Raw genomic sequence first — 12,864 nt, forward strand, 5'->3', positions numbered from 1 at the left:
TATTTATTTATTAATAGTATTTATGAATTAAAATATTTATATAAGAATAATAGGGGTAAAGATGGTATTTAAACGTCTCATCAGTCAAGTGAATGATTTTGATAACTCTGACAAACGGTAGGGGTTGACAGCAATATCCAGAACCAGAGGGGATTTATAATTTTCGGCATAAGTTAGAGGGTGTACATATTATGGTAATGATCTCTATAAAAAATATTTTACTTTTAGATCTGTGCCTGACTGCCACTTGAGAGAGAGGATCTATCTTGAAATTATCCACAATGACGTCATACTTTTAAACGAAAAAAGAAATCTAAAATTTAAAAAAAAAAAAATTAGGATGGCTATAGAAATATGTACTAATAAGAGAATTGTGATTAACTCTATCATAATCAGAACGGATGTACGTGTAATTAAGAATAATCAATAATGTATGTAAAAATACAATAAAATAAAGATAATGAGAGTTTTAAAATTGTTTGATGAAGGTAACTCTGAAGCCTATGTCTATTGTATTTGTATTTGTTATGAGAGCTTACAATATAATTCTTATGTGAAATTCGTAACCCCTTCTTCGTCGTTTGAGAGGGTTTATATACAATATTTGTACAAAGAAAAAAGTGAAATTAAGGAAATTACAATTAATATGAATCGCAATTCCAATATGCTCACAATTGAGCTTTGTGATTCTGCAGTGATTGCTATTGATGTAGTCATTCCTGTAATATCTGGATTTGAAATAATATGGGGATTGATTGAATGATTGTTTGCGACTAGCTTATGTTGGGTCGATCAATCATCATTGTCAAGCTAATTCTGGATTGAGTTATATCCTTACGAAGGCCTAAGCTTGATGAAAAAATCACACACAACGGGAGAATTGAAGAGAAGAAGAAGAAGAAGAGTAAGAGAAAAGTAAAAAAAGGAGAAGGAAAAATGGAAACTGAGGGAGAAAAAACTAGGCGTTGGATAACACAATTCTCACATGCCCGTGACAACATTTTATTGAAGCGTCCCACTAACAAAATTGATCTACCAGGCTTGGGGCGGTACATTGTGAAAGCTCACACAGAAATTAGAGAAGCAAAAGTGAGTGTTCGATGAGCAAAATCAGTTCAGATTGTTGGGGTTTTGAAGAGGGGAGACCAATAAGTTTTTTTGTAGTAAAAGGTTGACTTTTAATGGTTTGGATTGATCGGAATTTAACTTGGGCGGAGTGGCTACATAAACCTTAATCACTCGATTGTCGGCGATTGATGAGGTTAACAGGAGTAGGGTTTGAGGAGTTTTGATGAGTGATAATTGGAGGAGAAAATTGTGGTAGTATTGGGTCATAACGATATTAAAATTGGAAATAGAATATAAATTTGACTAGTAAAATAGTATTTTAAAAGTACGTTGGATAGAAAAGTGTTATTAAACCATTATTTAGGTAAGAAAAGGTCGATTAGACCCAAATTTATAAATGTCCCTACAATTGATATAAAATTAAAATAAAGTTGTCCATACATTGAATGTACAATCTCATTCATATATTAAACTAATAATCCTACATTTTTATAATATCCAATTACATATGTTCTTTCAACAAAGTTCTTATACCAACATCGACCAAAAAGCTTTACTACGAGGGGGGATTGGATATGACTAATACTACATATATAACATTTTTCATACAACTTGACGTGATAAAAGATAATTAAGTAAAAATTTATTTTTAATTTAAAATCAGCCAATTACATTTTATCACATTATGTTGTTCGAAAATGTTATATGTGTAGTTTTATGTTATTAGACATTGATACCATCAAAATAGCATTAAAGTCAACTATATTAGGTTTGCAAACCAAGCTACTCGCGAGCAATTTGGACTCGACTCAACTCATGCTCTAGCTTGAGTAGCTTGCATTTTGAGTCGAACCGAGTTTGAACCTATTAATGCTTCACTCGAGCTTGATATATTATGTAATATTTTAATTTTATACTAATATTATATATAGATATATATAATTTTAAGTATTAATATTATATATAAATAAAAATAATTATATATATATTTTAATTGTTTTAGTAATCAAGTCAACCTCGAGCCGATCATATATTTATCCAGCTCGAGTTTGAGCTTCAACAATTCCAACTGAGTCAAGTTTGAGCTTCTCATTGCTCAACTCGCTTGACTCAGTTCCTAAATTAGATATATTTATATGTCTTGGTACGACAAGACATTATTCATAAGTAGTATCGTGGGTTAGTTGATTGTCACTTTATTAATTATTTACACATTTAATAATGTAAGAACAAATTATTAATCTTGTGAGATTAATGATTTCTTATTTAATAATAATTTTAATTTCTAAAAATTACTATATATATATATACTTCACTTTATACTTTATAACAAAGACAGTTATTCTGCGTACGCAAGGCAAGCGCTTCAATGATTAAAGTCAATGGCGCGAACATAACCACCGGCGTACGTCACCGACAAAGACAGAACTAACCGACCAATCACGCCACGCCAATAAAGCACAAGATCACATCAACGACTCTTGTCCTAAAGATTGTACACGTCACCTCACGATCCCTCACTTGAAAACCGTGCCATCATTTTATTTTTTTTGGTTCAAAATACCGAAAGAGCGATCCTTTTTCACTACCAACCTTCCCTCTCATATAAGTCATATTCCCGGGAAAATAAAAATAAAAATAGAGAAAGTATCCAAAACAAAATATCTCACCGAACATTAATTTTCCCGAGAAAATCTCCATGGAAGACTCTCCTGCTCAGCGTAGGCTCGAAGCTATCCAGTGTCACCTCATCAACAGCAACGATACAGACGCTCAGTCTCAGATTCAGCACAATCTCACAGCTGGCAACTTCGTTCACAGTAAATTAGTGTGATTAGTTTTTTTTTTTTTTTTGTTTCTTTTTCGGATGAGCTGATAGATGATTCGATGAATCTTCTAGCCGGTATGGTCATGGTTTAGTTAGCGAGCTTACTGTTTTACGGACTAGTTAATCATTCTGAATTCAGCTGGTTACTGTTTTTTACCAGGTCAAAAGTACAGCGTTGTTCTGCCTGAGAAACTTCAAACTGGGAAATGGAATGTGTATAGGTAGCGCTTTTTTTTTCCACTGCTTTACTTTCATTTCATCTCAACAGGAATAATAGTGCTACAGTAAGTCAGTAACCTTGGAACAAGATGATTGAATGTGTAAATGAAAAATTGGATTTAGTAAATGAGGGTGGGTGTGCGTCAGTGAAAGATCATTTTCACGGGCTCTCGTGCAATAATATTATGACATATATGCATTAACTTTAGAACTTTAAAATCAATCAATCAATCGGTCAATCATGGCTGTTGTTGGTTGGATAGAAGAGATAGTAAATACATGTCTTATGAATTTATCATGTTATTAGATGGATACATGAATGAATAACACATGCGTGAGTCTTAAAATGATAGAAATATGAGAAGCAATTGCTTTTGGTTAAATTTGTCATTTGTGAAATACTCAGAACATATTAACATAACCTTACACTTGGCAACTTATGAGCTACTTGTAATTATATGTGAGTACGGAATTCATGTATTTATTTACATATATTGAAATCTTTGTGATTGATTCAAATTGTTGAAATGGCAGATCTGCACGCTCGCCTTTGCAGCTTGTCACTAAGTTTCCTAATCATCCTGAAATCAGGACATTGCACGATAACTTCATGTGAGATATATCTGTTATAAAATATTTTGTTTCACCAATCGCATAATCTAGCTTGTCTAGTTTTTAAAGTTTCAGCGTGAGCATGTGACTGGGAGTGCTGACTTTTTTTTCTTAATTTTGTGAATACAGACGTACTGTTGAGACTTTCCCAGATTACAAGTACTTGGGTACACGAATTAGGGTGGATGGAACAGTTGGAGAGTGAGTTTGTAATTGGTCGATCGTGTTTTATACTTTCATGATTGTTCAAGACTGAAAATGATTTTAATATGATGCTATATTACAAATTGTACTCATTCAGATACAAATGGATGACGTATGGAGAAGCAAGTACTGCTCGACAAGCAATAGGCTCTGGCCTTCGGTGTTATGGATTAATGAAAGTGTGTCAGTCTCTTGAGAACTTGAATTCTCTTTCTCTTTTTTAAAATATTTTATCTAAGGAATTGTTGCAAAATTTTGGAATTGGGTTTAAACTTTTAATTCTATATATTCTACTCTGATTTTACAAATATTTAAAAATTAATCTGTCTGTGGCATCTCTAGCTGTATATCTCAAATAAAAATTCTCATCCTAGATAATATTTCACTCGTTGATTGCATCTCTTTACTTCTTGTGGGACAGGGAGTTTGCATCGGTCTTTACTTTATAAACAGACCAGAATGGCTGATTGTGGATCATGCTTGCTCAGCATATTCTTATATTTCGGTTCCTTTGTATGACACTCTTGGTGCGTATTTGATTGTTAAAATGAATCTTCTTTTTTGCTTGATCCTTTTCTAATGGTTTTGTTCTATTTCCAGGTCCAGATGCCGTTAAGTATGTTGTCAATCATGCCGAAATACAGGCAATTTTTTGCGTCCCACAAACTTTGAACATGGTGAGATCACTCTCTGCCTCTTAAGCCGGAAATTTTCAGGGAAACTGTGCGTATGAGCTAGTAATACATGGCATTGTGTAAATATTTTGCAAACTCCTTACTTCCTATAGGAACTTCATTATATTTCACTGTGTTTCTATCTAGACTTACCACTGATGAAATTGTGAAATATAGCAACAGCATATAAATTACTAAGCAACTTGGTTCCTACGAGTTAACTGAATTAAAATCTGACCTTTTGTTCTGAAGCTGCAACGTATCTGATGTCTCTCTCCTGGAACTTGCAGCTATTGAGCTTCATTTCTGAGATTCCATCTGTATGTCTCATAGTGGTATGTACTTACAGAAAATGCACGTGAGTTTATTGAGGAAACTAAATGTATGCATTGCACTTATTTGTTTTTCTCTCTCTTCGTACTCTGCATCTTTCCCAAAACAGGTGGTGGGAGGGGTGGATGAACACTTACCCTCACTTCAATCAACATCAAGAGTTAAGCTTGTAACATATGCAAAACTTCTAAGTCAGGTAATTTTGAAATTTTCATTATGGTTTCCTCTCTAATATGTTACTGATTTGTTAGTGGAGAAAATGGTATTATGAACGCATTATAGGATGAAATAAGGAATTATGCTTACGTGATTTCCTTTGTATCTTGGTCAATGCTAATTATGTTGTGTATCTTATATTATACTGCTTTGATGTTTCAGTCATCCCTCTTGAACTTAGACTGCCTATAGATTAACAAATACAACATATACTTCATTCATAATCTGATTGGTAATCAGTTTTTTTTTATTTCTTTTCACCTACAATCTGTAATAACATTAATCAAATTATTTATCTGAGACACAGCTTCTTAGATATATTTTGTCCTTTTCTTTGATTGTGGCTGACATTACATGTAAAGAAGTAATGTTTCATTTCCTTATTATATATGGTCGTCTTTTAGGGCCGCAGTAGTCTTCAGCCTTTTTGCCCTCCAAACCCTGAGGATATTGCAACCATATGCTACACTAGTGGCACCACTGGAACACCAAAGGTAAGAGGTTGTGAACTTTGTTTCTCTACTTCTGCAACTAACTTTCAATGATATGACCATGGACATAAAAAATATATATATTTTTTGTTTTTCTTTTTGCCAGGGAGTTGTCTTGACGCATAGGAACTTAATTTCGAGTGTTGCTGGGTTCAGTTATATGGTCAAATTTTATCCATCAGACATGTAGGTTCAGTTTTCAAATTATAACTATATGATAAATGAGTTTGTTTGGTTTTGCTTGTCCTTATTTATTTATTTATTATTTGAATTCTGATTTTCCTCTGCTAAAATTATGTGTTATTTCGACAGTTACATATCTTATCTTCCTTTGGCACACATCTATGAGAGAACTAACCAGATTCTTTCAGTGTACTATGGCGTTGCTATTGGTTTCTACCAAGGGGTAGGTGACTCAACTAAAGATTATAGTTTTTCTTTTGGTAATTCTTGTGTGTTTGACGGCATTAAAGCCACTACTAATAGAATTGGAATTGGGAGGATGTTGTGCATTAGCTTGGTGCATTTTAACTTTATAGATATGAGGATAACCTAAATTTGTTTGTATGCTCATCCCTTTTATTTTCAGGACAATATGAAGTTGATGGATGATTTATCTGCCCTTAAACCAACCTTATTTTGCAGTGTTCCTCGGTTGTATAATCGAATTTATGCTGGGTAAGATTATGGTTGATTGCTGCATAATTATTCATTAGATCAAATTTTATGGTCACTCATCATGTCTAATTCTGGTGGTTTCCATAGAATCACAAATGCAGTAAAGACTTCTGGGACTCTTAAGGAGAAGTTATTCACAGCTGCATTCAACTCCAAGAAGCAAGCCATAGTGAATGGTCTGTGTGTAAATAACTTGGCCTTTATTTTTGTTGATATTTTTCATTTGAATCTTCTTGTTGGCTCTTCCATCACCGTTATCTAGTTCCTAAAAATAGCTTAGAATAAAGAGGTTAGATCATTGATCATACCCTGAATGTCTGAACATTTACAGTTCCTTGTATTGACTATGTAACAAAAACTTTTTCAGGCCAAAATCCATCATCAATGTGGGACAGATTGGTGTTTAATAAGATAAAGGAAAAGCTTGGAGGCCGAGTCCGTTTTATGGGATCAGGTGCTTCGCCTTTGTCCCCAGATGTAATGGACTTTTTGAAGGTGTAAGTTGATTCTCAAATTGGTGAATTCACCTTTATCTCTCCTTGCTTCTCTCTTGGCACATACACATACACACACACACAAACACATAAAATGACTGTTTTATATTTTGTTGCAAACGTAATTAAACTCTCAGGTGCTTTGGCTGTCAAGTACTTGAAGGATATGGTATGACTGAGACTTCTTGTGTCATAAGCTGTATGGATGATGGTGACATCTTATCCGGTCATGTTGGGTCTCCTAATCCCGCATGTGGTGAGGTTCTTACTGAATTGGAAGTGTTTATACATATATTCGATTCCGCAATCCTCACCCACCTGAAGGAAAAGACTTTAGCTCTTGTAATTATTAATTTACACACCATGGCTCTGTCATCCCTCAAATGATGCGTGTGAGAGACATTTTTTTTTGTTAATAAGTATAGTGTACTTTTAAATGATAGGTAAATAGGTACAAGTAGTTTCTGTTTTTTCATCAATAAAGAAGTCAAAAACTGAAGAAGGCAAACGCAATTAAACAATTTATGTTAAATAAAACGTAGCGTAGGCAAATATAATGAGATGCCTGAAGGAACAAGTTTCTTGTTAATTTTGATGTGTGATCATCGGTGTTTTGTCTTTTCTTCTTTCAGAAGTGAAACTTGTGGATGTTCCTGAAATGAATTACACTTCTGAAGATGAGCCCTATCCTCGTGGCGAAATCTGTGTCAGAGGTTCCACTGTCTTCCAAGGCTACTACAAAGACGAAGTTCAAACGTAGTTACCTTTAACTTTTGTTAATGATACTAAAGTGAAGTTACAACTGTTTAGTCTGTCTGACTGCCCAGTTTGATTGAACAGGAGAGAAGTAATGGACGAAGATGGTTGGCTGCATACAGGAGATATTGGGCTGTGGCTAAGTGGAGGTCGTCTTAAGATTATTGATAGGTAATTTCCATTGCACAAGTTAATCTGACACTCTTTCCTCTGTTAGCTGGCCTTCAAAAATTTGTCAGTCAAAAGTACATAAATTTATGTTGTTTAGTGTTGAATTATTGGACTCCATTATAAGGCTACATTCAACTTATGACAGGAAAAAGAACATATTCAAGTTGGCACAAGGAGAGTATGTTGCCCCAGAGAAGGTCGAGAATGTGTATGCAAAGTGCAAGTTTATTTCACAGTGTTTTATCTATGGTACAGAATCGGTGCTTATATTTTATATCGAACTGTCCAGCTACACTTACATACTAACTACATAATTTTATCTTAGGTGATAGCTTTAACTCTTGTTTAGTAGCTGTTGTTGCGGTGGATCCTGATGTTTTAAAAGCTTGGGCTGCATCTGAAGGAATCGAGGTCATTTTTGTTTTCCTCTTCTTACTACTTTTGATTCTGTAACCTATCAGAGTGACTTCGCTACCCAACTTTAGGAAGCTAATTAAGTCCTGATGTCGCAAAGAATTTGTAGTAGAGAATTTTTTGTTTTCCACTGATGTATATTGATCGTGGTAATTTGTGTACATTTATGCAGTTTGAGAATTTAGAACAGTTGTGCAATGATCCAAGAGCGAGAAAAGCCGTTCTTGCTGATATGGATGCTGTTGGAAAGGAAGGCCAGGTAAATTCTTCAAACCAAGTATGCTTTTCACCCTTCGAGTTGAATTAAGGCTTACCATTTTTCTCTTCTCACAATGGTTTAGTTGAGGGGTTTTGAATTCGCAAAAGCTGTAACTTTGGTGCCGGAACCGTTCTCTGATGAGAATGGCCTTCTCACTCCAACATTCAAAGTAAGTTCCTTCCATAATGCATACCAATACATAAAAATCATATATGCCTTTTGTATAATCTTTGGACACCTAAACTAAGCAAAGTTATGGCAAACGAAAAACTAATTCTGTTTTTTAACCCGAAATCTTTTCCAGATCAAAAGGCCGCAAGCTAAGGCATACTATGCAAAAGCAATATCAAACATGTATGCTGAGCTTTCATCTTCAGCTCCTACACCGACAAAAATGTCGCGCATATAGGTTTGAATTTGCAGTATGAAGATAGAAGAAATATGCTGTTCAGTTTTCATCCGTCGAATGTGGCTGCTAATAAAATCTTATGATTCCATTGTTGTAACTCATACACTCCAGATTTAAGAGTGGCAAGAGAAAAGTTCTCATTGCGCTTCTGTTGTAACAGGTATTGTAGTCACACAGTATTTGTTTGCTCTTGGCCGTTAAGCTTAAACTATGATGTATATAATATGGGTACGTTTGGTTCAATACTTTATATCTTATTTCCAATTCTATCGTCAAAATAACTGTTTGTTTTATTATCCCTATAATACTATTATATTTTCTTAAACTATTTTTAAATCTCTTAAATTTATTAATTTAATTAAACACCCTCAGAAAAAGTTTAAAAATAAACAAAAACACTCCCATCCACCCATATTTGTCAGATTCCGACCATCACCGTCAGAAGGTGATCAGAATCTAGTATAATGATACACTATCAGGTGGATCTGACCAGTAGTATACCGATCTGTCATTTTTCGACTAGATCTACAATCAAAGCTTCGTTGACCATCAATGACGGTCATATCTTTAGCTGTCGACGGCAAAAAATGACCGCAAATCTGACATTTTTCGATCAAATCCGTGGTGGATCTAACTGGAAAAGGTCATATCGACACATAAACGACTAGATTTGACCAGTCATGTGCCGTAACGCCAGATTCTAACAATGGTGGCTGAAATCTGATGACTGTGGGTGAAAGTGATTTTGTCATTTTACAAAAATTTTATATATTGGAGTATTTAGTAAATTAACAAACCTAGAGGGATGCTTTTGTTAATTTTTAAATTCTACCTCGTTGTTCTCACCCAACTCTAAAAATGTCAAAAATCCTATCCAAAATAACAAAACAAACGGACCCATAGCTATCTTGATTTTAGTTCTCTATGTGGCTGAGGAGATTGAATAAACCCTAATAATTGTTAACCAGAACCTTTAAGAAGCATTTCTATTGTTTTCCAAAGCGAAAAAGAAAAATATGGAACAATTGAATGCAGACAAATATTTCGAATCAAGTTTAATAAACAATGCAGTGTTCTTCTGTACATACTATAATCTGCCATTACTCTGGTTGAATTATATCTACAGCACAGTAGAAATAACAAATGAGATGGGGCATGCCTTCATAACTTGAGAATTATAGTGAACGAGCAAAGATGCAGAAGGAAAATCAGAGTGGCCGTGTGTTGTTCCAAAGCCATTGTCCAGCGGAACCATCCAGCAATGGTGAAACCTGTTAGATAGACCAAGGTTAATGATCAACATCACTAAATTTCAAACCAATATTACCAAAGAAATAAATAAATAAAAGTAACAGGATGCTGGAAAAAACTTAGATTAACGACTCGTCTGCACAAGATCTCAGGTTATTCAGGAATGCATGCTTCCAAAAGCATTAAAAAACTTCATAAATGTCCAACAGTTTGTCTAATTTGGGAAGGGCTGCGGAAGGCACATCAGGCTGCACCTATATATGTGCCGAAAACAGAATTGTCGAGCCAGCTTTAATAAATTTCCAAACATGCACTTACCTTCTCCCAGACTTGAGAATGGTAATCATTAAGCCAATCAATCTCCGCAACGGAAAGCAATGATAAATCAACCAATTTCGTCTGCAGGAAAAAAAAAAAAAAGCATAAAGAAAAATATATCGCACCAGAGAAAAACTATCCAACAAAAGAAAGGCTGAATTGTAAAGCAGAAGCTCTGAGATAAATTAGAGATAATATAATACTTAGGCCACTCAAATTTCGGTCCTCAAAATTGTATTGAAACGATACCCTCTTTAAGCAATTAGCCCTGGCCTTAACACCACTATCTACATCAAACTAAGTTTTACATTATGTTTCTGTCGATTTTGTAGGACATTACTAGCACGAAATTTAGCATTTAGTGTTTGTCCGCATGAAAGCCAACCCCTTACACTATTAGCATACAGCCACGGATTCATTTTAACAGCTCAAAAGAGCTGAACTAGACTTGGAGCACATGGTCATCATGTTGTGTAAACTCCATTTAATCAATGAGGCTGCATGAGAAACCAGGACATTGAACAACTCCATATTCTGAATAATAAGCACAGAGAAAGAGTCTCGTTTAATTATATTTTGGTGTGGTTTCCTAAACAACTTGACCAGGATTGGCAATGAGTAGAATACCTGTATGGGGACAAATGTGAGTTTTTCAAATCCCAGATATGCAGTTCCTCCAAAACGATTGGGTGTGTCGACCTCTTTAATGTAAAGAAGATTCTGCAAGACAAGTTAACGTAACTACAAAATATACAGAAGAATGCAAGAGTGCGACTGAAAAAGATGTCACATATCAAACATTTATCAGAAATTATAGAATGTCAAATACACATGGAAGAGAGGAAAAGAGAGATGAAACAAGGAATTAACCTAAGAAAGATAAAAAAAATAAAAAACAAACATCAATTTCAAGTACAGCAATCAGATATCACAAGTATGTATGTCCTCAAAATTTGGCAACATTAGAAGCTGAGATAAATACAATATGAATGTTGTACCTCAATGCGAATGCCAAAGGCATGGTCTTCATAATAGCCAGGTTCGTTGCTGACAATCATGCCTTCCATTAAGGGAGTCATATTTCCATATCTATAGCTAATACTTTGGGGACCCTCATGAACATTCAGTGCAGCTCCCACACCATGTCCAGTTCCTAGTACATGGAAGTAGATATGATTAACAAATCAGCACCTTCTCTCAATCAAGGAGTTGTGAGATCGCAAAAGTTTCCCACCAGGCCACCACATATATAGGCAACAAAAAGGCATGAAATATACCATGTCGGTAATCAAGTCCAATCTTCCAAAGGAAAGAACGGGCAAAAGGATCCAATACAAAACCAGGAGTACTTTCAGGGAATATTGCCTGATCAAGAGCTATATGACCCTGCAATCACGCATTCTACAATCAGATTATACCAAATGTGAAACATCAAATATTTCAACGAAAAGATAGTAGTCCAGTAAGTAGAAAATTAGAGAAGACAATGCTACACTGGTTTATAAGAGAATCTCTAAAGGACTCTTTATATGACCCAAACTTTTTATTATAAAGAGTCTATCCATAAAAATAAAAATCCAACAGACTCTTTATCCTAATTTAAATTAATAAACTACAAGTTTCTATGCATTTTATTTATAATTCTCTCTTCCATTAAGTCTCTTTCTTGAAAATAAAGAGCATCTTCATTAAATTTAAAGTCCATTAGATTTGAATAAAAAATTTGTTTTTTAAATTTAGAAATTATTGAAGATGCTCTTTATTTATATGAAATATGCTCTTTAAAATAAAAAGTACCATTGAGAAGTTAGAGAAGCAAAAAAGTTCAAAGCAATAAGTCTGAAATCAACAATGCAAAATTACCCATTCCTACTTTCAAAAACTAAACATATATGAGTTATTACAAAGCCTCTTCATGTAATATAGATTAAGACAGATAAAGAAAGACTTGACACCTGTAAAACTCGGGTGAAGCATTCTTTCTGCCGAGCAGTAGGTTCCCCAAAGTGCACTGTCCTAGTTATGTCAGTTGTTCCATCCTCATATTGAGCTCCACTGTCTAATAGGAAAAGTTTATTCAAGTCCACAACACTACAATTGTCTGTTTCTGGTTTGTAGTGTATGATAGCACCATTTGCACCGGAACCTGTAAGATCATCTTAATTGTGAGCAACGAAATCGGGAAACAGATGATAAGGACATATATTATAATAAGTTTCTATTAACAAAATCTGAGGGTAGAAGCAGATGAAGGATAAGTTTCTATCATAATAGAAAATAGGATGATGAAAAGAAAGCTGCAACATATTTCAGTAGAAAAAGTGACTGAAGAATCAGTGAAAATATAATTAAAACTGAAATAACCAGGGGTAGAAGATAGGTAATCAAGAATGCAAAAGTGAATATACCACTTATGGTATCGAAGCTAGTATCTATAAAACCAGCCTGCTTTGAACGGAATTCAAGAAG

The 12,864-nt window shown here is 34.4% G+C and overlaps 2 protein-coding genes across 4 annotated transcripts; one reads left to right on the top strand and one right to left on the bottom strand.

The window, feature by feature from the left end:
- Positions 1–2,631: 2,631 nt before the first annotated feature.
- Positions 2,632–9,069, top strand: LOC116128609 (long chain acyl-CoA synthetase 7, peroxisomal-like). 3 transcript variants are annotated; one of them, XM_031414358.1, is made up of 23 exons: positions 2,632–2,888; positions 3,057–3,117; positions 3,650–3,727; positions 3,857–3,928; positions 4,029–4,110; positions 4,353–4,458; positions 4,532–4,608; positions 4,896–4,940; positions 5,048–5,134; positions 5,559–5,648; positions 5,752–5,831; positions 5,958–6,051; positions 6,235–6,323; positions 6,411–6,499; positions 6,691–6,820; positions 6,955–7,073; positions 7,450–7,573; positions 7,658–7,744; positions 7,890–7,993; positions 8,070–8,155; positions 8,331–8,417; positions 8,500–8,586; positions 8,722–9,069. In XM_031414358.1, the coding sequence occupies exons 1-23, from the start codon at positions 2,768–2,770 to the stop codon at positions 8,824–8,826; spliced, it is 2,100 nt and encodes a 699-aa protein (XP_031270218.1). In that variant the 5' UTR covers positions 2,632–2,767; the 3' UTR covers positions 8,827–9,069. The 3 variants fall into 3 exon arrangements, 2 of the variants coding, with proteins under 2 accessions (XP_031270218.1, XP_031270219.1); XM_031414359.1 differs by having other exon boundaries at positions 4,896–4,925; XR_004127788.1 differs by lacking the exons at positions 8,500–8,586; positions 8,722–9,069 and having other exon boundaries at positions 7,890–7,941.
- A 952-nt stretch (positions 9,070–10,021) lies between these two features.
- Positions 10,022–12,861, bottom strand: LOC116128521 (aminopeptidase P2-like; the record flags this gene model as incomplete). Its single annotated transcript, XM_031414230.1, has 7 exons — positions 10,022–10,097; positions 10,396–10,476; positions 11,023–11,115; positions 11,394–11,548; positions 11,673–11,781; positions 12,351–12,541; positions 12,804–12,861. Coding segments are annotated over 7 exons (750 nt in total), but the record flags the coding sequence as incomplete, so codon positions are not given.
- Positions 12,862–12,864: the final 3 nt, after the last annotated feature.

This window comes from Pistacia vera, unplaced genomic scaffold, assembly GCF_008641045.1.
Source record: "Pistacia vera cultivar Batoury unplaced genomic scaffold, PisVer_v2 Contig200, whole genome shotgun sequence".
Classification (NCBI taxonomy): Eukaryota; Viridiplantae; Streptophyta; class Magnoliopsida; order Sapindales; family Anacardiaceae; genus Pistacia; species Pistacia vera.

What these genes read in the sequence shown, in the direction of transcription:
- LOC116128609 (XM_031414358.1), top strand. Translation starts at nt 2,768, where the DNA reads ATGGAAGACTCTCCTGCTCAGCGTAGGCTCGAAGCTATCCAGTGTCAC. An exon ending in CATCTGTATGTCTCATAGTG is followed by an intron (nt 4,941 to 5,047) that starts GTATGTACTTAC and finishes TTCCCAAAACAG; the next exon opens with GTGGTGGGAGGGGTGGATGA. An exon ending in TTCTCACTCCAACATTCAAA is followed by an intron (nt 8,587 to 8,721) that starts GTAAGTTCCTTC and finishes AATCTTTTCCAG; the next exon opens with ATCAAAAGGCCGCAAGCTAA.